We start from the raw sequence: 25,752 nt of genomic DNA on the forward strand, positions 1-25,752 counted from the left end.
GTCCACGAACAGAGTGAATGGACGAGAATAGTCAGGCAGACCCAATGCAGGCGCGGACAAAAGAGCACTCTTTAAAGTGCAGAAAGCTTTCTCAGCTTGCACAGTCCATTGTACCTGGCCATAAAGAGGTAGGCCAGGGGTGTTCGCCAAATTTTGTAACGGCTGTGCCAGTTCAGTGTAATTTAAAACCCATTGCCGGCAGTATCCAAAAATGCCCAATACAGACATAACCTGTTGTTTTGTGACAGGTCTGGGAAGCTTCTGAACGATGTTAATGCGATCGCTAGAGAGCGCTCTGGTACCACAAGAAATGTCATGACCTAGATATCTTACAGTTGTTTGAATTAACTGCAGTTTTGCCTTAGAAATTTTATGGCCATTTTCCGCTAAAAAAAATAACAAGTTTTCAGTGTCACGGGCGCAGTCTTCTTTAGTCGAATTACATAAGAGTATATCATCTACATATTGTATCAATACACTGTCTCTTTCTGGCCAAAAGCCTTCTAAATTTTGAGCAAGTGCTTGGCCATAAACACAAGGGGCTTCAGTATATCCCTGAGGCATGACGGTCCAGGTCCAGCGGCGGTTTTGAAAGGTAAAAGCAAACCAGAATTGAGAACCAGGGTGAACGGGAATAGAAAAGAAAGCGTTAGCAAGGTCAATAACAGAAAAGTACCGGGCAGACGGGGGTATCGTGGAAAGAATAGTTGAAGGATTAGGAACAATAGGTGTTCTAGGAAAAACCGCAGAGTTAATTTGACGTAGATCTTGAACAAACCGCCATGAGCCATCAGCCTTTTTTACAGGTAAAATGGGGGAGTTGACCGGAGAGTATGTAATTGGAATAATCGCTCCTCGCCTCACGAGATCAGAATGTACAGCGGCAATGCCAGCCTCTGCCTCTGGGGACAAAGGATACTGGGCACGGTACGGGCGGAAGGAAGATTTCGGGTGAATCACCAGGGGCTCACAATGGGCTATCCTACCAAAATCATTCTTCCCTTGGGACCAAAGGGACTCAGGGAGGGAAGAGAGCCAAGGGAGAGAGGTGGTTTGCAATGAAAAAACAGAAACGGAAGGACGGCACAGCACACGATGTACTAAAAAATCAGTTTGAAGCACAACTTTTGTTATTAAATGATCCGAGGTATCAAAGATACCTGGAGCAACGTGCAGCCAGTCCGCTCTATTAAGACATTGCCCCACCCATTCCCCAATATCTACCCAGTGTTTAGTGCTAGATTTGGCCAGAGAGACATGGGGGACTGAACCACCTAGATAAAAAATGTTTTGTGAGCATGTGAGATGAACAGAGGCAGCAGCGTGTGCTGATGAAATAAAAATACATGGAATGTGAAGGGTTTCGGGGCAGGTACCTGAAGAAAGGAAAGATTCTAGCCATGGGGTGTCCACCTCTGCAGGGAAATATTGGGCAGTACAATGGAGGGTGTCAGGGACCTGGAAGAAGGGAAATAAACAGGAGGGAACAGTGTGAAGGGCATCGAGGAGGATGTTATGCGAGGAAACAGTCAAAGTCCAAGCTGCAAATGAGGGTTTGGGGCGGGGGGCGAGTTGGCACAGTAACTTGGGAGAGGAGCAGAAAAAGCCCTGTGCCGTCATAGTAATGGATAGAGAAAATTTTGTCATGAGATCCCGTCCTAAGAGGTTAACTGGACAGAGCTGATTTAAAAGAAATCGGTGTGTCAATGTGGAACCACCGGAATGTAACTGAACTCGAAGAGGTTTTGACACCAGCAAAACATGCGGTTGTCCAGAAGCAGTGAGTACAGTCACGGTGTCGTTCGAGGCAGGGACCTCCGTTAGTGAAAGGGTGGAGCGCGTAGCTCCCGTGTCCACAAGAAAGATAATTTCAGTGCCATTTACTAACAGAGTCAATAATGGATCCGTTTCAGAGTTGTGAGTGAGCAAAGGCAACTGAAGAAAGTGGCTGGGGGTCCCTGCGAATTCCTAGGAATAAGGAATGTCTTCAGGTGCAGGCAATGGAGGAGGGGGACGGCGTCCATGCGGACAATCACGGCGGAAATGTCCAAGTTCACCACAACTGTAACAGGCATAATGTGCAGCATTTGAATCTGGAGGGGGAGGTGGCCAAGAAGGCGATCCACTTGAATTAGGTAGCATATATCCGCGACCTCGACCCCGTCCACGCCCTAGTCCCCGGAAAAATCCTCCTCGTCCCCGACCTCTGCCTGGGATGGCTCCACCTGTATAATAATTCATTTGTGCTGCAATCAACTTAAGCTGTGTGTCTGACTCCTTCTGCTTTGTCTGCCGTTCGGCGTGCTCTGCATGTCGTTTCACTTCATTGAAACTGGCACACTCCCAGCTAATACAAGAAGTGCGGACTTTATTCTGAATATCACTTCTCAGTCCTGAAACAAAAGGAGGAACTGAGGCTTTGATACGGTCGTCTGGATTGTCTAAACCAGAATGGTTCGTCATCAAATCCTGAACACGATGTGCCCATTCATCTACCGTTTCATCTTTCTTCTGTTTTGCAGTGGAGATAAGGGACCAGTCAGTGGCCTTTTTATATTTTTCCTCAATCAACGTTGTCACGCGCTCCCACTGAACAAGGAAAGCTTCGTCATTGTTTTGTCCTCGAGGCAATGCCTCATTCCATTGCCAGGGTACTCCGTTGTGCTGTCCCCGATTAACAGTGGCCCAAGTGGTGCCCAGTTTTCTTCGTAGCACCTGGGTCCACTCTGCGGCACTGGGTTTATACATATCATCTAGCCGCTGTAGCTGGTCCACGAATGTTAACCCACCAACAACTTTGGGATCAGGCAATTCAGAAACAACGTCTTTCAGCTCTTGAATATCCCAGTTACGTTGTATCAGTACAGTAGTGGGATTATTAGTTCCTGCAGGGATTGTAGGATCATGTCGTGGATTTGGAATCTCAATTAAAGGGCATGAAAATAGAGGGTAGGGGGTTTTAGAGGGTCTGAATGGGGAGTGGAAGGATGGTGAGTGGATAAGGGTTCGACTTCTGGTGCGTTGTGAAACAGAAGATCTGGGATCATGAAACTCAACCCCCGCGCCCATTGTGTTACCTTTGTCATCCCCTACATCAGTGTGTAAGGAAGGATCATAAATATATCCTTGATCAAAAAAGTCGAATCCCGAGGGATCGCTTTTTAATTCTAGAGCAGAGGGCGCTGGAGGAGGTGGGGGCTCCGGATGGCGTGTGGATGGTGCAGAAGCAAATACGGGAAATAACGGATCTTTTTTCTCGCTCTTTTTCCGCCTCTCATCCAGTTGTGGTCCTGAATCTGCTTGCACTTTCTGTAAAGCTATCAGTAATTCCTCTTTTTCTTTCCGTGTTTTAACTTCTGCAGCTAATAACTCATTTCGTTTCTGTATAGCCTCCAATGTGCGATCTTTAATTATTAGTTCCCATCTATCAAACATGTCCATTCGGTAGGGTCCTCCTTTGCAACAGCCCTGTGTATTTATGCACAATATCTTTCTAATTTCTTGTATTTCACATAGATTACACGTGCCTTCAATTGGCCATTTTCCACCGCTCTGTTTATTCCACCTCCTACATGCCTTTGTAAAATCCAACCCAGTTTTCTTTTCTATAAACTTTCTAGGGGACCCGCCCTTAAATCCCGCGGACGTGCTTGGAGCCTGGTGATTCTCCGAAAACAATCCTTCTAACATTAAGTTTTGAGGACCCTGGGGGACCTGTTTGACTGGCGTGCCATTACAATTTCCCATAGTAAGCGGCAGGCCTTCAATAGAGAGCAACCCAATCCCCGATTATTTCTCGTTCCACTTGTCGTCCCCGGAATCAACCAGTTGACAAGTGGAAATCAACCTCCCCTCTTCAAATTTCACACGTACTCTAACTGCCCCTTTCACCCCTATTCCTCTTAATATAGGAACGTGCCACTCGGTCCTTTCTACTCGAATTCTTAAGGGATGACTTACTAGCATTCACACTGTGCCGTCACTCTCTATGAATCCCTAAAACCCTTCTAGGTCGATACGGTATAATTCTCTATTCTTTTAGCATGCTTTTTATTTCTTATTCTCTTTTATTATTCCCCCGTATACTTCTATTTCTTCCAGCACACCAGTCAAACCAACGGGAATCCCCCGAATCTACTCACCGCGACTCCTTCTGCCTGCCTGGAAAAATCCCGTCCAGTTGCTTTTCGTTTCGGTCAGGAGGAGGTCAGCGACTCCCCACGCAGGAAAGCGCCCAAGGTTGGCCAGTCCTAACTTTTACCGGAGCTGGTCCTCGATCCCGGAAATCGGTCCACTTGGACGAACCCGCCCAGGGAGTCGTCTGCCCGTCACCTGCCCCACGTTCGGGCGCCAAAACTGTGGACGAAAAAATGCACACTGAAAAGCAGACAGATAATATTTTCTCAATTCTCGTTTATTTATTTCTTTGGAGTCGCAGTAAGTAGAGATTCAAAAGAGTATAACCTATAGCCGCAAAGCTCAATTGAACCCCGAGCAAAAGCCAGGAGGGGTTTTTTATACTTCAGCATCTCATGATTAATAAGACAGAAAAAACATCCTTATCATAACAGCAAAGTTAAACAATATGTCTGTTGAGCTAAGCATTATCTGTGTTTTGGAAGCTAAGCACAGGAGAGACGCCTTTGCATAAACTACATGTCCAGTTCTGCAGCCTTGTGACCTTGTCCCTGAAACATTCACTCTGAGCAAAGGAAAACAAGAAACAGCTTACATTTTATTCATAGTGGACACTATTTCTCCTGAACCCTGGAATAACATATTTTTTGTTAATTCATAAGCCAAAGCGTCTCTCACTGGCAAGTTACAAAATAGTTTTACAAACACAAAGAAACACATAGTGCTGAGGAGAACATTCTTCTTCTACAAAAGAGAAGGTGTAGGCAGTTTTGAAGACGCAACAAAATATCATGCTGTCCAAGGATGAAAGTACAGCCTTACCTACAAAATGAAAATATGCCCCATTGGAGAAGAGGAGAAATGCTACGCTATGGTGCATACTTTTAAAGAATGCCTTAGTTGGATTAAGAACAATGGACTCTTAATTTATATGGACATCTCTCTCTTGGCTATACATTGATTGAAATAGTTCAGGTTGAATGTTTTCTTCTTCTTCTGTTTTTTGATGCCTGGTTTTCTCTGCAAATTCATTTAATCATTGCTTAAGTTTGAGTATTATTTCACTGATACTGCCTTGTTTATTATCATCTGCCACAAGTGATGAATGTAGTGAGCCAGGCTCATTCAGATGAGTCATATGCCTCGTAAGTGATTTGTGTGTTTTCAGGTTTGAGTTGTGCTCATTCAGGTGCTTTGTTAAACTCTTTCAAAGGCTGCAAAGTGGATTGGCACTCTGGCAGGATGCTCTCCTGGCCTCTGTTAGATTATCGGTGCTGCCATTTCAAAGGTAACTATCTGGGAGTGGAGCACCACACCCATGGTGCCCAGCAGGAGTAGAGCTCTTGAAGAGAGTCTTAGTCTTGGCTAAGGTAGTTTGAAATTTTCCCCTTTCATGAGTAACAATTTGGGTGCTATAGGATATTGGTGTCATTACAGCAGTATGTCTTATGAGCAGAGATAGCTAGCCTCAGCCATTGTTAAGGTATTCTTGCTTTGTATTTGAGGTTATCATTTTAGTGACCTAGGTGCAGACCGTCTATCTCTAACCCGACAAGGGGTTGACTGGCCCTTGGCCTCTGTTGTGTCTGAGACATGGGTGAATGTCATGTAGAGAAGTATTGTGGGGTATACATGTAAACCACGGCTAATAATTTCGGCATTTCAAGCATTCATCTCTCCACCAATGTATAAGACCCTTAGAGATTAAGGCATATTGTGTGGTTCTTTATCTTTAGATATGCTTTTAAGTGCTTCCCAGAGTATACCTGCAGATAAATCCAAGGTGGGTTAGTGTCTTTAAAAATTGCCAGTTTGTGTACAAATTAATTTGATAAAATATTTTATCAGTTAGTAATAATGGACTGAAACACCAGATATCAGCTGTTGGTGGATTTTGATAGTTTGAGGGCAGCATGGTCAGAGTTACAATTACATTATAGAATAGTAAATTGTCAGTAAAGCTTCTAGCCAATTTGTAGCGATTTCTAAGTCTGAAAGCACCTTCTTCCTCTTAAGCAATGATAGACATTGAAATTAAGCTGCCCCAGTAGATAGATAGATAGATAGATAGATACTTTATCTATCTATCTACTGGGGCAGCTTAATTTCAATGTCTATCAGTAATTGGGAGAGAAAAAATCACCAAGCAGAAGAATAATGCAGCACTGTAGAAAAGTACCAAAAAATGTTTTGTTTTTAAGCTTAATAGTAAGACTAGCTGGTACAGTGAAAAAAGTGAAGTTTAATAGTAGTAATGTGGGAAGGAAACATAGCATAGGAAGGTTAAGCATAAATAAAACCTACAAAACCAAAAAAAATAATATGCATCAACAAGCATATTAATCCTTAAAAATTTCAAAAACTTTAGCAAAGATTTTTCTTACATTATCATATGATAGATTGGTGTCCAATACTTACTTCTATATGTCTGTTTAATATTCATTGTTCCAATCCTTGATATTTGAAAGAAGACGTTTTACATTTTTTGCAACTGGTTGGCTTACTCGGAATGATAAACCATTCTGGATGGCTGTAGCACTTGGTCACTGCTTAGCAATGTTATACATAACCTTGTTTTTGGTGGTCATCACAGGATGACTCTGTAAAGATAAAGATGAAAAAAGCACAATTCCATTTTTTCTAAATATTTCAAATTTGACTATTAAAGACCTTGGCATGAGCTTTTATCAGGTAAGCAATACGCTTTTTTCAGTTTCTCTTTTTCCCTAATTAGCTTCCCCCAGGATTTTAAACGACTATGACATGAATTGAATAAGATTAAAATTTGGTTTTCTTTCTGGTTTTTTTCTTTTTACTCTGCATGTAGAATTTGTTAATTTATTCAGATTTACTTTTATTTTAATTTCGGACTAACTTCACAGTTAAGAAGCTAAACATTTTCAAACTTGCTTAATATAATCAGGCGTCTGAAATCTAGGTGTTTTTATGAAGCACATTTGCTTGTGATAGTTAAGGTATAATATTATCAAACTAGTAAATTACATACGAAAACAATGTTTTCACAATTAACTGAATGCACAAAATGATACAGAAACTTAACGTTTTTTATTCTTATCTGTCTCTGTCTTTAGACAATAACTGATATGGAACAAAGTATTGCATATACATGTTCTTGTACCTCCCTTGTTTAGACTAGTGTTTAAGATCTGACTGAATTTTGTAATTTGCGTGTAAAATTAAATATATACTGTACTTAGATTTGTAAATGATGCAAATGTTTTCTTGAGCAAAAGATAACTGCAGTATCATGCCATTTCTCAATTCTTGCAACTTCAGTCAAACAAAAAAAAATATTTTTGTAAACTGTGAGTAGTTGCCTCATTGAGGAATCTGTACAAGTGGTTTAGGAGAGGTAAAGAGCCCTGTAGAAGCACTGTGAAATGAGATGCAAGCCAACATTGGTGAATGTGGTTTTACTATTCTGTGGATGCTAGTTGAAGGAAAGGAATTCTTTGAAATGACTATCATTAAACCAGAGTTATTCTGCAAAGCCAGCAGACACCAAAGGCAAAACCCAAAAGGGTCAGGTAATCTCTTGCTGCCTATGAGTGGACAGTAGACCAATACAGATTACTCTCCGATGTTTTAAATGCCTTCATAACTTCACTTTCTTCACACTTTATTGTGTTGTAGATTAATATTAAATAATTGATGGGCAAAAATGGCAAATTTATCTATACTTAATAACACGTAACATAAAAGGGAAAACATGTTTTCAGAAAGGTTTGCAAATGATTAAAAGATGAATAGATTTTTATTAACAATCTAGAACTATAAAGTGTTAGATTAAATACTACTATGAATAAAGATGTAGGCAAGTAAATATTGTAGCACTTTTTTTTCTCATTTTTATTTAAATTATCATTTTCATTGACTTAAAATTCACATCTTGGTGGAATATTCTGAATCTCTATACCTGTATGTTCTTTGTGATTTTTTTTTTTTTAAATTAGAAATCCTCTTTCTTAACCTCCTTGATGTTCACTCCAAGCGTGACTAAGGCTCAGAATTGTATATAAGTACGGTTAAGCCCGAGTCGGACTCAGTTGTGATTTGTAATGATCTGCTTCACAGTATTAATCCCAAATAACTCTTGGGACAGTATTGTTTTGCCATTTAGTGGATGAACTAAAATCATGAATATTTCTTTGCATTCTGCCAGTTTATGGTAACTTATCAATATTCATTGATGGGGTGGCGCCTTCAACCAAAAACACAAGCCGTAAAGACAGTTTTGGAACAAACTGAAGTTAAAGTATTTCACAAATTGAGTAATAGTGTTGACAATGTGAATTGGCCATCGGACATTGACACGTACAGTGAAACTGCCACCTGCTCTGTAGATTCCGATTTGCCAAGTTTTCAGTGTTAGGTGTCAGCTGAATCTTCTGCACCTCCTTGTTGATCGTTTATGGGTATCCCCGGTATAAAGATGTCTGTTGATTAGGATTATCTGGACTATGAACAATTTGTTTATAATTGTCTGGTGGGGAAAATAGTTTTTATAACAAAACCGCTATGTTACAGGTAAACCATTTGCTTGTCACAGTCGCTGGCTGGCTATGGCTGCAGTCTCCTGATACTGCTGGGAATAGTAGATAAACCAGTCCAGAGATGGTACTGGTCCACAAACTGGTTGATGCAGTCCCCCATTTTTGCTGAAGTTATGAGCGTCGTTTTTCACTCATTATGAAAACCCTGCATTTTACTAATAATGATGACTATCATGAGACTAATCACTTAGCATCAAAACTGTAGAAACTGTGGGGTGTTTATCAGGTAATCATCACAAATATGTAGAAGATGTGGGTTTCCAATTTTGACATAAATATTGACAAAAGTTTCAAGGAAAGGTTTTAATGGATACAGTACGATGCATCCAAACAGCCGTGATTCAATATCAAGTTCTCTATGCTGTGTGAATTGAGCTCTCGGTACATGTGGAATTTGATACTTAACACTGATAGAGGGATCAAGTAGGATGGAAAGTACAGTCAATACGATCATGTGGATCAAGCACTGACATTCTACCTTGACATGCACAAGCAATAGAAAAAATCTTTCACTGTCTCTTTGATCAATGCCCGTTTGTTTTGGTACTGTTCTAAAACATATCATAGGAAGTACGTATACTAAATCTGTATCAGTACAACAAAAATTGAACAGTTTTGGTTTGTTTTTCCTAGGATAAACATAATGCTAAGGAAGTTAATGTACATAACTCATATAGGTCTGCAGCAAAAAAATAGGTGATGTGATCTGATAGTTTCTTAAATTTTTATTAATTATTATTATAAAGCCATTTTTATTAAAGTAGACATTCAATTGCCAGTTTTCTTACCCATGGATTTGATGGTAATGTTTATTTTGTTCTGGAAGGTATATATGAACAATTTAAATTTTATTTAGCGTTTCATTATTGTCACCATTTTGTGTTGTTATGGGTGCCAGCATTTTGCATTCTTTCACAGTGGTAGTTATTATGGTAACCTTTCCCAGAAAGACCCAGGAATGTGTTGTGTATGTGACATTATCGGAGGGACAGTTTAAAGGTTGGCATGCATATATTGTAGTTATGTGAGGTTTTGGTAAATGTCACATGTGTTTGGTTAGCAATCCTAGTTGATTTGGTTTCTCTGAATTTCTTTCTGCCTCTAACACCTTAGTGTTTAGCAAAGAGTTTTCAGTTCAGATCTAGTGTGTGCAACTGTAAATTGGCCCTGTCGAGTGAGAGTACCCTGTACACACTTATACACGTACCTGTGTTGTACACTAGCATTCAGAAGAGTTGGAGTAAATATACTATATAACAAATTAGAAAGAAATGTATTCTGTTTTCTTTTAAAAAACACTTAGTTTGTCTACAAATTTCTAATTTTATTTTGTGTTGTCATTTAAGTTGGGTGAGCCTTTTCTTTTCTTTTCTGTGATTTTAATTTGGCTGGGAATATGTGACTGATGACCATGAACAATTTAGTTCAATTCTACCTTTAGTCTAAAAAAGGCTACAGTGAATCTATGCAAGTTTTCTCATGATTATTAACCAAATTAAATCAATTATCTATGCTTTTCAAACTCTCTTGACAGGTTTTAACCAAGCTGCTTGCTCTAGTTCACCTCAGACTCCTAAGTGGAGTGTTCAGAGAGTGCCAGACATCCGACACAACTCACTGGTCAGTAATACGATAATTGTCTTGAGGCATACAATTAGTGAATGTTCCTATTGCTTCACGTTATATAGCAATTTTCCTGAATGTTTGTTTTCTAATAAATTTGAAAAATTGCAAAGCTCAGTACTTGAATTTATTAAATAGTTTTGTTTTTATTTATTTATTTATTTTTTTTAGAGGATTCGATCACTCATTAAAAATGCTAGTGCATACCGAGATATTCAGAGAAGAGCTGTTGTGCAATCTCAAAATGACCAGGTAAGAATGAAATATGTCTTTAGGATTAACACAGTTCATTTTTCGATGGTCTTTCTTGCTGAAATTGAAGCAGTACACTAACTTAGAAGTACTCTTGACAAATAAGTGCATAGCACCACAGAATTTAATATTTTCCATTTCTGCCCAGTAGGGATGTCACAAGAACCGATTATTTTGTTTCTAATCCATTACCAATGTTCTGAAAATTATTGGTACCAGCTTTTTTACAGGATCGGTAGTACTGAAAAAAGTTGGTACTGTACTCATACGTGACTGCAAGTAGATGAATAACTTCAGAAGGCACAATAAATACATAAGAAAAATGTGAGTGAAACAACATATAAAAATGGCTACAGCCCCTTGTAAACACATTTCGAAAATAAAAGCAGCATAAGGACATGTCTGAAACTGCTTTATGTTCGAGACAGGAGAGTTTTAGAACATGTTTCTTTCAGGCTTGTGTACTTACCTCTTTTACCTCATCATGGAATTGCTTCAGGAATAGATTTGTGTTTGCTTTGAGAGCGAAATAACTTTTAAGATCAAATGGGGTGAAATAGTTTAACTTGTATTGTCATGCATTTATAAAAGGAAATGAGAGATAACAAAATTAGTTATTTCCAACAGTGTCCTACACAGTCCTAATAAATGAATGGAGGCTTCATATTTCATTCTCTGATTGTAATGAACACATCTGTTCATTTTGTAATGAATGTGCACAGTTCAGTGTCGTGGAAGAGGTGGATTGCACACACATCCACAGTTAGTTAGTAATGTTCAATATGGAAACAATGCACCATTTTGATTTTTAAGTTTTGTTGCATATTTAAAATAAACGAAAACATGATATAAACTATTATTTAATGTTTAATGCCACCATCTCCATCAGTTTCACCTTCATTTCCAGGTTTATCCAGGTTGGCTGGGTGTTTTCAAATCTTTTTTCCTTGTACTTTGAGGTTCTAAGCATATGTTCTTTGACCTCCCTCTCTGAGCCTATTATCCTCAATCTCCATCATAACACACCTTTTCACCCAATCATCCTCTACTGATCGTTCTACATGCTTGATCCAAATGAATCTGTTTCTCTTCAGAACTTCTATTGTTTCCAAAGCAAATCTATTTCATGACTCAGCTTTTATCTTCCTCTCATTCTGTGCCACTTGTTGCACACATGTGATCATTTTCATGCATCCCCCACAAACCCACTGTTAGTCAATGAAGGCAGAACATAAAGGTGTCCCATTCTGCTCCTCACACAACTTTCATTAACTTTCTCTTCAGTGTGGGAGAGTTAACTTTAGTAGCGAGAATGAAGAACAACTCCCAGACTTTCTTCCATCCCCTTTCTACCTTTGCTATCACATCTGTGCACACTCCTCCATTTGCAGTCATCATGTCAACAAGTAGTAAAACCTCCCTAATTGTTCTAGAAAAACACCATTGCCCATTTCTAAATTTACACTTATTACATCAGCATCTTGTATCTGTCTTTTCGGAAACAAGGTTCTGCTTATTGCCTGTAACTCTTTGCACCTCTACATCTTTAATGCACTCATGTCTGAAAACACGTGGATCGGATTGAGTCTCTCCCATCACCTGTACCACATACATCACGTGGCCAAGTATCTACATCTTTTATACCTCTTGCCCCTTCACCTCTAAGCATCACCTTATTCCTTTCTTTATTTATTATAAAGCCATTCAATTCCAGACTAGCTTTCCATTCCTTTATATATTCTAATTCTGTTTTTTTGCCATCAGTAGAACCAAGGCAATCTATAACTATCACAACTCACTAAATCCAAGAAGCAATTCATATTTAATGAAAATAAATGTAAATGGCAAAGTACATGCTGTAAATGGTAGCCTTGTAAATCCTTACTTTGAATAACGATGTACATGCAATTGCCGTTGATAACATGTACAAGCTATTTACTCAGAGCCTGAGTCCATTTAGAAAACTATTATGCTGATATGTTGTTTTTCTTTTTGTTTTTTTTTAAATGTCCCTCAGACGCCTATCCAGCCTAGGCAGTACTTTGGGCAAAACCTGTCAAATGAATCTTATGGAAAAGGTGCCAGTCCTGAAATGGTAATGGATATTTTACACAGTGGTTCATTATATTTTTTTTCAGTTTCTTTCCTTCCTGTTCCCTCCTTGTTTAGCCTCTACTGCACAGACATGTAAATCTTTTCTAAAAAGAACATATGTAACACAAACTTGTGTTTGCTTACTGACAGAAGGAATTGGCAGTTTGCCTGTTTAATGAGGCTAAAGATACTCAAGAGGACAGTCAATCTGTGACGAGCTGCCTAGAAAGGCATCACCCTGGGAAAACTGAGGATAAAAAGGTGAGCTTTCAGAAACAGTGGCACAAAACTCCAGTGCGACACTGGGATGGCAAACCAGTGAATAATTTTTGTAATATAATGAAGAACAAACATCTCCAGGGCACTTTGACCCCCACCCCCCTCTGCCTACAAACTTGAAGCACTTGACATTTTTATTATTTTACTTTATTAGAAACATTTAATTAGTTTGGTAAATCATTTAATTCAGGATAATAAATTTCAATTTATTTTAGTAGTGCAGTTACTTAATTTAAATAAACTGTTCTCCTGCTATAACAGTAAATTTTGTATGTTTACTATTTCAGTCATCATTATAAGAAAAATGTTGATAATACATGCATATCTGATTGACTATAGGTAAAAGTTCTATCCTAACACTAATTGACAGTAGATTTCATATGTACTATGTACCTTTAGCTGAGCTTCAATTTACCGTGTTTCCCCAAAAATAAGACCTACTCTGCAAATAAGCCCTAGCATGATTTCCAGGCTGCTCTATAATATAAGCCCTACCCCAAAAATAAGCCCTAGTCAAGATCGTCAGCTGAAAAGTAAGGCGCCTAAGGCCAGGTTTATACCTCACATGATGTGACGCGTGTGCCCGAAACATCCATTAAATTCCGAGGACACCTTCCAACAATATCTCTGAAAAGAATGTTTAATGATTACATCCATCAATTCGGGGATGCTCCCATTCCAGCAGCATCGGTGCAAAACAGAAAGAAAATCTCTGGACGGGGCATCAGCTCATCGCAAGGTGAACACAAGCACACACATACACTGGCGTCAGTGTAGCTTCACCAAATCCCCAAACCTTCATGTCTTTGGATGGAAAACTGAGCACACTATGGAAACCCACCAGGAAAACATGCAAACTCTAGGCAGGGATCACAAGGAACGTGACTCCCTGTGAAAAAGCAGTGCCACCCCATATGTGTAACTATTGGCAGTATTCATTATTTAAATAAAGTTAATAATTTATCTGTAGAAATGTATATTATTAATGCATTTCATCATGAAAGTGATATCAAGTATAAATCTAAGAATTCTGAATGTGCAGAGAGCTGGAATATTATAAATTTAATGTGTTCTGTGTGGCGGTGCTGCTTGCCGCTGCTGTCGGGTCAGGAGGAAACCCCAGAAGCGTGTAGCGATTTAACAACTGGGTCGGTTTTAAGATGATGTTTACGACAGTCTACTTTAATGATAAAGTAAACTACGAGGTTTAAAGAGGACATTATGAGTTTAAAGCTGAAATTTCCACTTTCACAAAATAGACATTTTCAGTTTTGCCCTTATTTATTTACTAGCAAAATACCCGCGCTTCACAGCGGAGAAGTAGTGTGTTAAAGAGGTTATGAAAAAGTAAAGGAAACATTTTAAAAATAACATAACATGATTGTCAATGTAATTGTGTTGTCATTGTTATAAGTGTTGCTGTCATATATATATACATATACACATACACATATATATATATATATATATATATATATATATATATATATATATGACAGCAACACTTATAACAATGACAACACAATTACATTGACAATCATGTTACGTTATTTTTAAAATGTTTCCTTTACTTTTTCATAACCTCTTTAACACACTACTTCTCCACTGCGAAGCGTGGGTATTTTGCTATATATATATCTGTATATGTATGTGTGTGTGTGTGTGTGTATATATATATATATATATATATATATATATATATATATATATATATATATATATATATATATATATATATATATATATATATAAAATATGTTGATGTGTGTATATATATGTATATATATGTTTATATGTGTGTGTATGTATATATTATATATATAAAAGACAGCAACACTCATAACAATGACAACACAATTACATTGACAATCATGTTACGTTATTTTTAAAATGTTTCCTTTTCTTTTTCATAACCTCTTTAACACACTACTTCTCCGCTGCGAAGCGCGGGTATTTTGCTAGTATGTATATGTGTGTGTGTATATATATATATATATATATATATATATATATACACATATATAATATATATATACACACACACATACACATATATAATATATATATACACACATACATGCACTTACAATAACATAGAAATCAATATAAACAACATTAACATCATTATCATATGAGAATATGAAGTAATATATAAGAAGCACATTTCATATAAATATAAATTATTAAACAGTAAAATCTTCTTCTGTAATTTGCTACCGTGGCTATTTGTTTGTCTGTCCAGGATTTTAAATCACCTGTAGCTCGCAAACCGTTTCACCTATTGACTTGAAATCTGGTACACATATAGAACGTCACGTCTACTATCCACTTTAAGGGTGATGATTGTATTACTCTTTTTATCCATCCATCCATCCATTTTCCAACCCGCTGAATCCGAACACAGGGTCACGGGGGTCTGCTGGAGCCAATCCCAGCCAACACAGGGCGCAAGGCAGGAAACAATCCTGGGTTTTTATCTTTAGTTTATTTTATTGTAGAATCAACTCCTATCTGCGCACACCAGGGCGGCCGTGGGCGGATGCGTATGGTGTATTCACTCCACGTTATCGTGCATTGCGCTGTCACTGGTATTTTGATAAAAGAATTTGAACAACATATAAGAAGCGTATAAATTATTAAACAGTAAAACATTAAGATTTAAGAAGTAAAGTTACATTAAGTACTACTGCAGTGCCTTCGGGTATACCTCATTTTTTGTTTGCCCATTACATGCTTAAATGTATACATTGTTTGGTGCACCTACCCGAGAACACGCGACATATAACCGAGCGTGGGAGAAGCATGGAATTTAAACACGCGTTGAGTTCATCTGCTGGTCTCCCTCGTGAAATAACTGGTAATGTTTCACTAAAATCTACAGCGAGTAAAACGACATTACCTCCTATTTTTTTTTTTATGATCTCTGAGATCTTGCTTTTTTCGGTTCAAGGCTTCATAAGCTCTTTTATGTTCTATGGTGTACTCATCCCAACCCATCATCTTTGAATGTTGCAAGACTTTCGCCTTGTATGTAGATCGGGGTAATTACATTCATTGCATTCCTAGTCTGAAACACAGTCTGATTGTATGGGTGGTTACCTGGCACTGTAGGGTTGCCACCCGTCCTTTAAAATACGGAATCGTCCCGTATTTGAGAATGAAATTGCGCGTCCCGTTTTGAATCAATATTTTTTTTATCATTTTTTTTAAAGCAGCGTCTCATGCAAATCATCCCACACGCATTTTATGAAGATGCCTCCTTTCCTACTTTTGATTGGGTAATATTTGATGTCATCGTTAGTTTGATTGGTCTTTTTAACTGTCCAGTGAGGAGGGCGGGTCTTTTAAATAGAGTCTGCAAACTGTTGGCACTGGGATGTGGCACCCGCTGCAGTATGCGTCCCTTATTTTTTTGTATTAAAAGTGGTAACCCTACCTGGCAGGTAACACTTATGTTTGGTCATGAAGTCATCTAAAATCCGCCACGTGCCCTCTTTTAATTGTGAGAAGCAGATATATATAGCCAAATTCTCGTGCTTCATTGCGGCGAAGTACTGGTTTTAATTTTTTAAGAAGAAAATAAAACCTTTTTAAACGGATCGAAAATATACCAATAACAATTTGTTAAGGATCTGTTTTTTTGTGAACCTCGCTTTTCACAGCTGTCCCGCTATGGCGTGTGTTTCGTTTATTTGACAGTATGTAGATCGTGGTAATTAAATTCATGGCATTCGTTTTCTGAATCATAATCTGACTGTATGGATGGTTACCTGCCAGGTTACGCTTGTGGTTGGTCAGGAAGTCGCCTTACATCCGCCACGTGCCCTCTTTCTGTTCCCAGAAGCTGATCATAGAATGGTTTTAATAGTTTACTTTCAAATAATGCAAAGAGTATGCGACACGTGTTTCTCCTTAATTCTGGGCTCATCAGGCATACACACTCACTGCATCCCCTCTCGAGAATCTAATATCGTCAGCACCAGAGTTGAAGCCCCTAACGTTGCGGTGAGCAAGTGGGCTAACATCCGCCATGTGCCGTCTTTCAGTTGCGAGAAGCAGATCATAGAATGGTTGAAACTGTTGCCCCTAACGTTGCCCTACGGCGTGTGGTTCGTTTATACCTCGTGTCTTCTCATTAAACTTTTATCTTGCGAATATGTTATTGCAATCCGCAGCGGGAGCGTTTCTATAAACTTAATTTAAACTTACGTTTTACACCATGCTTTGTTTCCCTTATGAACATGCTTGTATGCTTCACTCGCTCCCTTCTCAATTGTTTAATGAATTTTTTGTTCTTCGCTGTTTGCGGCTCCTCCTTCATTTGTCCCTACTGCGTTCACAGTCTTTTCACGTGATTACGTGGGAGGCGTGATGACGTGACACTCAACTCCTCCTCCCACGGCCATCGAGCTGCCGTCCATTACAGTATATTGTGAAAAAAGAGGTTCCAGTTATGACCGTTACGCGTTGAATTTCTAAATGAAACCTGCCTAACTTTTGTAAGTAAGCTGTAAGGAATCAGCCTGCCAAATTTCAGCCTTCCACCTACACGGGAAGTTGGAGAATTAGTGATGAGTGAGTCAGTCATCAGTGAGTGAGTGAATCAGTCAGTGAGGGCTTTGCCTTTTATTATTATAGATTTTTTTTTTTCTGTGGCTCAAATACGCCGCCTACATTCTGATGGTATTGTAAAGGTGCAAACAAAAAAAAAAAAGACTGCACAGAAGGTGGTATGTGAGACTTTTAAAATGTGTCGTGTCATTACTTGGGGAAATATGTGGCACTTGAACATCAAAGCACAACGAATGCATTTGTATGTCACCATTTTGCTTCACCACATCAAACCATTCATCAAACATCAAAGCACGCATATCGATCCTGGAGGATCCTAAAAGTGGCTGGAGTAGCAAGAAATTCAGGGTTTGAATGTGGAGAGTTATGATGATATTCCAGAAGAAGATGACATGACTGTATTTGGATAAATGTATATTGTTGTGTATGAATAAATATAAGATATCTTTTATATATCTTTTGGAGCAAAAATTAATATAAGACCCTGTCTTATTTTCGGGGAAACACGGTATCTTTCTATTCTGTACTAATTCATTACATTCTTGAACTTTGCTCAAGATCGCTAGACACTGCTTTTATTTATTTGTTTGTTTGTTTGATTGATTATCTACCTTGATGTTCTATGAAGAAATTTCCCTAGACTTGGGTAATGAAAATTCTGTCTTCTCTGAATGTAGAACTTTTTGTTGGTGCCTTATACAAAAACTGTAATGCAGATAGTTATTTTCTGTGAATTCTTCCAGTTAGGATAACAAACGAATTTGGGGTGAAGTACATTTCAAACATAAACCAGGGAGCACTTCTACACTCAAAGGATCAATTAAAACTGACTAGATTTCACCAGGCACTTAGGCAACTGTTAAAATATGTGGATGAGATATTACTACTTTTTTTTTTGTTTGTTTGTTTTTTTTTCTCTCCAGACTTTGGGTGGACACTCAGGCAGGGCTAAAAATCTCAAAGTAGTAGTGACCCTAGGAGAACATTAATGTTGGTCCTGTAGTTCCAGACCTCTGGATCTATCACCTGGGGAATGGGGCTGTAACAGATTTTGTTATTCTTTGTAGATGTGAAGCCCATGTCTTCCTGTGATGTAACCTTGCTTTATCTTTCATTGAAAGCAATGACTGGAACAAGAAAAACTTTGACTCTGTGCCAAATTAATATTGAAAGGAATTTATCTTTTTTTTTATTTAAGCATACAGCAAAAAATTCTGAACAAGTCTGCTAATTCCTTCATCACATGTATAATAAAAGTTAGCCTTAAAATGGCATTCTTCCAAAAACTGTTTTATAGTAACTCTGATTATCTTCAGCACTTGGTGTCCCTACCCTTATACTTAATATAGTATAATGAATAGTATATCAAAGAATTTCAAGGTTGTTATTTAATTATTTTGAAAAGCAGATTTATTTCTTGCCTTAAGAGAGTGGGTGTGACTGCATTATTCAGTAAGCTGTAAGGAACATTACCGGCATGGTTTTACATGGTTTGTTAATTCTAACATTCAGCAGTTGCACAGTGGTCAGGCTCACGTGTTTGCTTAATTGCTGAACTCCCGAAAGCTTATAACTGTATTTCATTTTTTTCATTTTGACTCATATTGTCTCTTTGGCCAAGACATTACTACTGTGCCTTGTTGTCTTGACAACCTAGGTAACCAAACAAGCCTGATGAATAAAGTATTCTGTGGAGTGCAAAATTACATTTATGTTGACACAACTCAAAATTTAGCTTGTTTCAGCACACTAAGTATTTAGAAAGAGCTCAATATTATATATAGACTTACCTCACTTTCAGGTACGGTGTCTGCTTGGGCTGAAAAAATACTCCCACTTAATTTTTTTTCTCTATCTGCCTGTTTCCTTCTGACTCTTAAGACTGATGAGTACTAAGTATGAACTCTTCATCCTAGGCTTATTTTTGTTTTAGAACAATTTTAGAGTAACTGCAAAGAATTAATGGCACAGTTTGGGGTCTTCTAACTATAGTGCACTGTGCTGGCAGCTTCTCCTACTGAATCCCTGCTCTTTATTTAAAAAAAAAAAAAAAATTACCTTATCCAAAATCTGCACTCTATGCTGCAGGATCACAAAATGTCTATTAGGCTTCCCTGGTACTGTCAGGCCAGTAACCATCTTGTCAGCTGTAAAACGTTTTAAAGTCTTTTGTCTCATTCAAGTACAGTAATGGATATTCCAATTAATTTTGGCTCTCATTTACCAGATCTGTCTTTTACAAGGTCAATTTTCTTTTCTTTGCATTGCCCAAGTTAGACCATTCCATTTATTTGACTTGCCTTTGGTGCCCTTACTACATTTAGGAGCTTTTTGCATGCTGGGTAGAAATTTTTAATTTTATTTTCAGACCAGAATTGATATAAACTGGCGTGTGTACCGTAAAAACTGGAAAAACAGGAAGTGTGATTTAAGTGTTGTATCATTTCTTATACATACTTGCTGTGTTGGATTTTTCCAATATGGATTTTCTTGATTGAGATGATAAACAGACATCTGTACCCAGTAAATTAAATGCTAAGTTGAGCTTATTTGTTGTAGATAAAAGACCAGCACCATAGACAACCTTGTAGTAATCAGTTATTAAAACTTGGCATGAAATGCCAATTAGCCACTTAGTTATTTACTCTCATTAAAGTGACCTTATAAGTTTGCTTTATGCCCACTCTTTTTGAAACTTACTTTGAGGTTTGCTTTACTAACTTTCAGAAACCATTTTACAAATATTTTAACTAAAAAAAAAAAAAAAAAGACTTGAAAAGTATCTTATGCATGTTTAGAGAAGAACCCCAGGGAAGGCAGATGCATTGGGTCCACCATCAAGTTCACACAATTTAAAAAAAAAAAAAAAAAAAAACATTGTAAAAATCCTGCAGTGATATTTGAAGTGAAATTGGCTGATGACAAGGAAAGCAGCTTTCTGTAAAAATTGCAAACAAAAATCACAAATTGCATGTAACTAGCCTGGTAAACAAAGTGAACTGTAGAACTTGTTGAATTACGATATTGAATTAACAGTGAACATTCTTCATCAGACTCCATTACTACTAGCCTAAACATTTTCTTGTCTTTGCTGTCTGCTTTTGCTTTCTCGCTTGTCTGATACTTTCAGATTAGACTCTGGTAGATTTGATCACAAATGGATGGGAAAAAGTTTTAAAAATTAAATATATATTTCTGGCTGGTTATCCTTTTTTTAGGTCCAATATGTCACTCTACATAACTTTTTCTTTTAACATGGACATACAGCAAAGAATTGTTTGTAAACAGGAGGGCCCTTTCTGGGAATGCAGTACTTCAGTCACTACACTAACAGTCACAGAAGTCAATGATGCAGCGTTGAGGTGTGTGAAAGTCAAAAAGTAAATAATTTGGCACATTTAAAAACATCAAACTATTTTCATGAAGAAGTTTATAAAAAGTTGAGGAGGATGTTGCACTGAAAAGAACCAAACTTCCAAAGAAGGTAAAATGACAGGTTATATTGATTACCAAGCTTTAACCTTGATCCAAACAAAACCTGAATAATTTTCTTCTAAGCTGTGTTGACATTCATATCAGAACTAATTATAAAGAGACTCGGCAAAGGATAATTTTAAACTTTTTTGTATATTATTTAGCTGAACTTTATTTTATTCTAGCTATATGAAAAGTGTCAAAATTGGTCTGAATTTAAAACAGGGATGCATCCTTCTTGCTTGCTATTTGGCACTTGTAGAGAGAGCAATCTGCTCTGCTAGGCAGCGAAGCTGAGGAAGTGGAGCATGTGATAACTCTACTCAATGTAGCTTTTTGGATCAATGAATATACTGGAGTCCAGGATTCAGACTTTGGACATGGAGTCAATTTGGCAGCAGCACTACCAACTGGGGTAAAGGGATGCCCATGCAATTAATCTAAAATGTTGTTTTACACTGAAGGTCAAGTTTTAAATTGTTAATTTGGCATAAATCTGTTTTATTCTGAAGTCAGTTAAAGCTCAGTTTTCTTTTTCTTTTCAGAAATCCCCAATGGACAAGGAGCATACAGATTACCAACATAAAGAGAAGTCCCATTCACAACAAAATCAAGCTGTCCCTTCAGTTCCTCCTCCTTTTTTCCAGGCTGTACACAGAGAATCTGTTATTATGTTTTCTCAAGGTGGAAAAGTATGTGGGCCGCTGCCCCTTCCTGTTGTAGCAGTTACACAGACCCAAGCCTCACAGAATTCTGCTTTTTCTCAGTCATCCATTGCTATGGAAAAGGAACAGTTTGCCTCTAGTCCAGTACTTTTTAGATCATCAGGATCACCTTCTTTGACTGACCCAGAGAATGTTGCATCAGGCTGTTCAGCATTACAGTCTTGTGCAGCCCTTTCACTGAATGGAGGTATGGTGATTTAAAAAAAAAAAGTAGTAGTGTGGACACACTGGTCCTTGTGGTCTGATAACAAGTCTTCAAATCAGAAACAAAGTAATAAGGAAAACTGTAGCTTTCCCTTTTTCATCACAGAGAAGAATAGTAAAAATAATGAGTAGTAGAAACAAAAGTACTCCCAACATAAAATGCATTTTGCTCACGTTTCTGGCCTTAAATGGTAAAATATATATGTGTTATTTATTAATTTATTTGGTTTAAGAATTATTCTTCTGTTAATTATGAGAGTCTGACATTCTTCACTTTGTAGAATATTGTATCTTTAAGGCCATTTTTTTGTTTGTTTATATGGTAAATCAGAATATTTAATGAGTTACCAAGCCAGCAACCACATTTTTAACTGATTACTACCACCATAAGCAGTTTTTCTTTTCAAATGGCTGATCTTATTTATTGTCTCCACCTCCACAAGTACTTTATTCACATAATCTGTGATAATGCATATTAATGTCGCAAGTAGTTAGAATGAGTGTACCTCGCACCTCTATGGTTTCCATGAATTCATCTGCAAAGCTGTGGTGGCTGGCATACTATAGTAAAGATGGGAAGCTGAAAAATAACAGAGGGAGTTTTAATTAGGATGTTTCTAATGATATATGCTACTACCTTTTTCCTGTTTCCAGAAATTAAGTACAAGTGTAAGTATAACTTTGTTGTACTAGTTTACACGAGTGGTGGAAATCAATTGCTATGAAGTCAACATCACATAGTATTCCTCGATGATAGTCATTGGCCTCCATGGAGAGGCAGGTCCCTTATTTCTGTACCACTCAAGTTTACCAACACTTTTTAGTTAGCTAAACACTGAAAACAAATCTGTAGGACTAAGTTGATAGTAGATTTTTAAATATTTTTGCCAGTATTTTGTTTAACATTAAGGGGCTCCTGTATGTAGACATTGTGACTTGAATATGCTTGGCTCAGAAGTTTAAGTTATAAAAGTTTATATCGTGTTATTAATGCTTTTTTCTGTTGTATTCCTTTGACTGTTTATGAAGTGCTCAGTGCATTCAAAAGGCAATATAGAAATTGCTAACCTGACCAGTGTCTGTATGGAGCTTGAATGGTTCCCCTATGTGTATGTGGACTGAGTGTGCATAATTTGAATGTGCAGATAGTGTTTAATTGCTGGATTTTATAAGTGTGTCATTAAGCGGTCTAAATTGCCAAAATATGTTTATTCCTACATGTGTTGTTAAATTACATCCTCCCAGGTTAGGCTTACAAGAAGCTCCCAGGGTTTTGCTTGTTGCTTATTAAGTGAAAGATCTAGATGTTGCTATAACAGATGTTCAGTATTTTAACATAAATGGTATGCTTGTAGAAATTCAGTATATACATGGAAAAACGTTAATCTCCATTTCTGATATTGCTATTATTAACAGAAATTAAGTAGTGATTTCAATAGTATTTAAAAAAAAATAAGCAAAATAAGAATTCTCTGAAAAAATACACATTCCAAGTTTCAAAATGGGTAGATGACATATAGTTTGCATCAGAAGATATCAAAATAATATAAAATGTGTGTGGTGATCTTACTGCTTGCAAAGGGAATCTAAAAAGTAACAAAGTGTTTTTGAAATTAAATAAACATTTGCTTAAACCTTGTTGCTGGTTAAGGTAACAAATGACATTAGAGCACACTTATTTGATTCTTGTATTTTTTGATTATACAGGAAAGCCTAGAACTTTCAAATTATCAAGACAAAATTGAATTCTATTTTTTATGTTCATAGGTACACCATGAATGATAATCTGACAAATAATTTCAAAACTATTTTTATACTTGCAAAATTGTGTCTGTGTGGACATTTTTGGTAATACAAAACTAATAACTATGTGACAAAAACGTTAAAAATTAGATAATGGTGACAAAATAAGGAAAAACAAACAAAAAAAAAACCCTAAAATTAGAAAATGACAGAAAGCTAAAACTAAATATTAAAATTAGAAAATGGTAAAAAACTAAATAAGAACTAAAAAATAAAACTAAACAATTTAAATTGTATCTTAAAAGTAGATAAACACTGGTTAAAATGAGTCCGTATTTTATTACACAGAACAGAATATAAGCATGATATCAAGAAGATCTGAACATACAATAACATTATATGGTATTCTTCATTAAAACACAATAGGTAGCAGATTAACTTTGGAATGGTACAGGTAGAACTACTTATAAACATACTCTCAATTGCACTTAGATATTACAGCTTAGCTCATATGAAGTGAGAGCAATCCTTAGAAAATGATACATCTTGGCAATGTGTGCTCATTTTAATGACATTCATATGAGAAAAAAGTTGGCTCACAAATGTGAATGGATCCAAGCATTGTCAAAATTAGCAAGGCTGGTTTTCTCATATTTGGGTATTGATATTAATTGACCTGAGAAGTCCAAAGACCCACAGCACCCTCAGACTGCAAATGCTGCCTTAAGACAAACGTCAACTTATTCCACTTGTTGTGAGCTCTCATCAATACGTGGACGTGCTTCCTTGGTTTTGACACAGATACTTGACTCCGATATGATGGAGAATGGATCATTGTCAAACTCCAACATCTTGGTATGAATAATGACATCTTGGAATCTCTCTGCAAACCTCTTTGTCAGTTGTTTAAGAAAGTCTGCCATAGTAGGTGCCATATGTGCTGCTGTTTGTCTGCTCAAAAGTACTCTACTCTACGCTGTGGAAAGTGCTATAATTTCATTGCCTTTAGGTTGTATGTGAAAATCTCTAGATTTGCCTTGAATACAGAAAGATGCTCCACTAAGTCGCCAACAAATTACAATTGCCCCTGTAATTTTAGATTCATTGAGTTCAAGTGTATTAAAATGCTGCATACAAAACAGAGAGCTGCCATAAATTGTTTGTCCTGTATGTACTCTGAGCTGCCATCTACATTTATGTTGACACTCATGCCAATAAGATGCAATTTTCTGGCAGGGTTCACAGAAATGATTTAGGATCCTTTCTTTGCTGCACCGTCAAACATCATTATGTCAGTTTGATCTGCTGATGTGTCGGTGAGCAGCTGGCAAAATGGGCAGTGCTTCTTGCTGGAAGTTACACACATTAATTTTACAGTACTAGTACTATAACTGTTTTCATGATATGTTTCTGCTCCCCACTTTGGACAGAGTGATAACAAAGCAATGTAAAAACTGCATATGAAGAATAATTGCAAATAGCCTAGTTATCAGCTACGTTGTGCTGAACCTAAAATAACTAGTGCAATGTTGATGATAACCTAAAGGTTAATCCTTTGCAAATCAAGTTCGTGTTTGTCAGAAAAAAAGGAACAATCGTTTAAAATTCACCTCACCCATAAGTATTTCCTCCCACCTATTTAATCCCAAGAAGTTCTTCCTGTAAGTGTACTCCATCAAAAAAATCTTGCATAGAGATATAGCTGTGTAATGTTGCATTGATCTATTCATTTTGTCAACAGCAATTAAGGTTAAAGCTTTTCCTAAGGATTATTGGCAAGAAGTTCTACCTTTCAAAGACTTGATATATCAACGAGGGGCATCTTTGTAATGGAAGCAGACACACTATCCCTAATTGTTTTGTCACAAATCCCCTCATCTACATGAACAGTATGCTGTATTTTAACAGTCTGTAAAAGGCTAATTATGTTTTGCCAGAATCTAACTACTGTTCCTTACAAAAATGAATAAGGGCCACCTCCCATCTCTGTTGTAGAGATTCAAACAGTGACTGTACCTTTATTCTCCACTCATTTGATTCCTCTTGGGGGTTAGAAAACGAGCCATGCTGCACCA

The 25,752-nt window shown here is 37.3% G+C and overlaps 1 protein-coding gene across 3 annotated transcripts in view; it reads left to right on the top strand.

Annotated features, from left to right (window-relative positions):
- The window catches only part of troap (trophinin associated protein), a 103,447-nt gene that overhangs the window by 70,923 nt on the left and 6,772 nt on the right, over window positions 1-25,752 (top strand). For all 3 annotated transcript variants that reach the window (XM_051924067.1, XM_051924065.1, XM_051924066.1), the window contains exons 8-12: window positions 10,246-10,331; window positions 10,506-10,586; window positions 12,604-12,681; window positions 12,831-12,941; window positions 21,551-21,917. In XM_051924067.1, coding sequence (XP_051780027.1) covers window positions 10,246-10,331; window positions 10,506-10,586; window positions 12,604-12,681; window positions 12,831-12,941; window positions 21,551-21,917 — 723 coding nt within the window. The remainder of the gene's footprint in view (window positions 1-10,245; window positions 10,332-10,505; window positions 10,587-12,603; window positions 12,682-12,830; window positions 12,942-21,550; window positions 21,918-25,752) is intronic.

The sequence above is a fragment of the Erpetoichthys calabaricus genome, chromosome 3 (genome assembly GCF_900747795.2).
Source record: "Erpetoichthys calabaricus chromosome 3, fErpCal1.3, whole genome shotgun sequence".
NCBI lineage: Eukaryota > Metazoa > Chordata > Cladistia > Polypteriformes > Polypteridae > Erpetoichthys > Erpetoichthys calabaricus.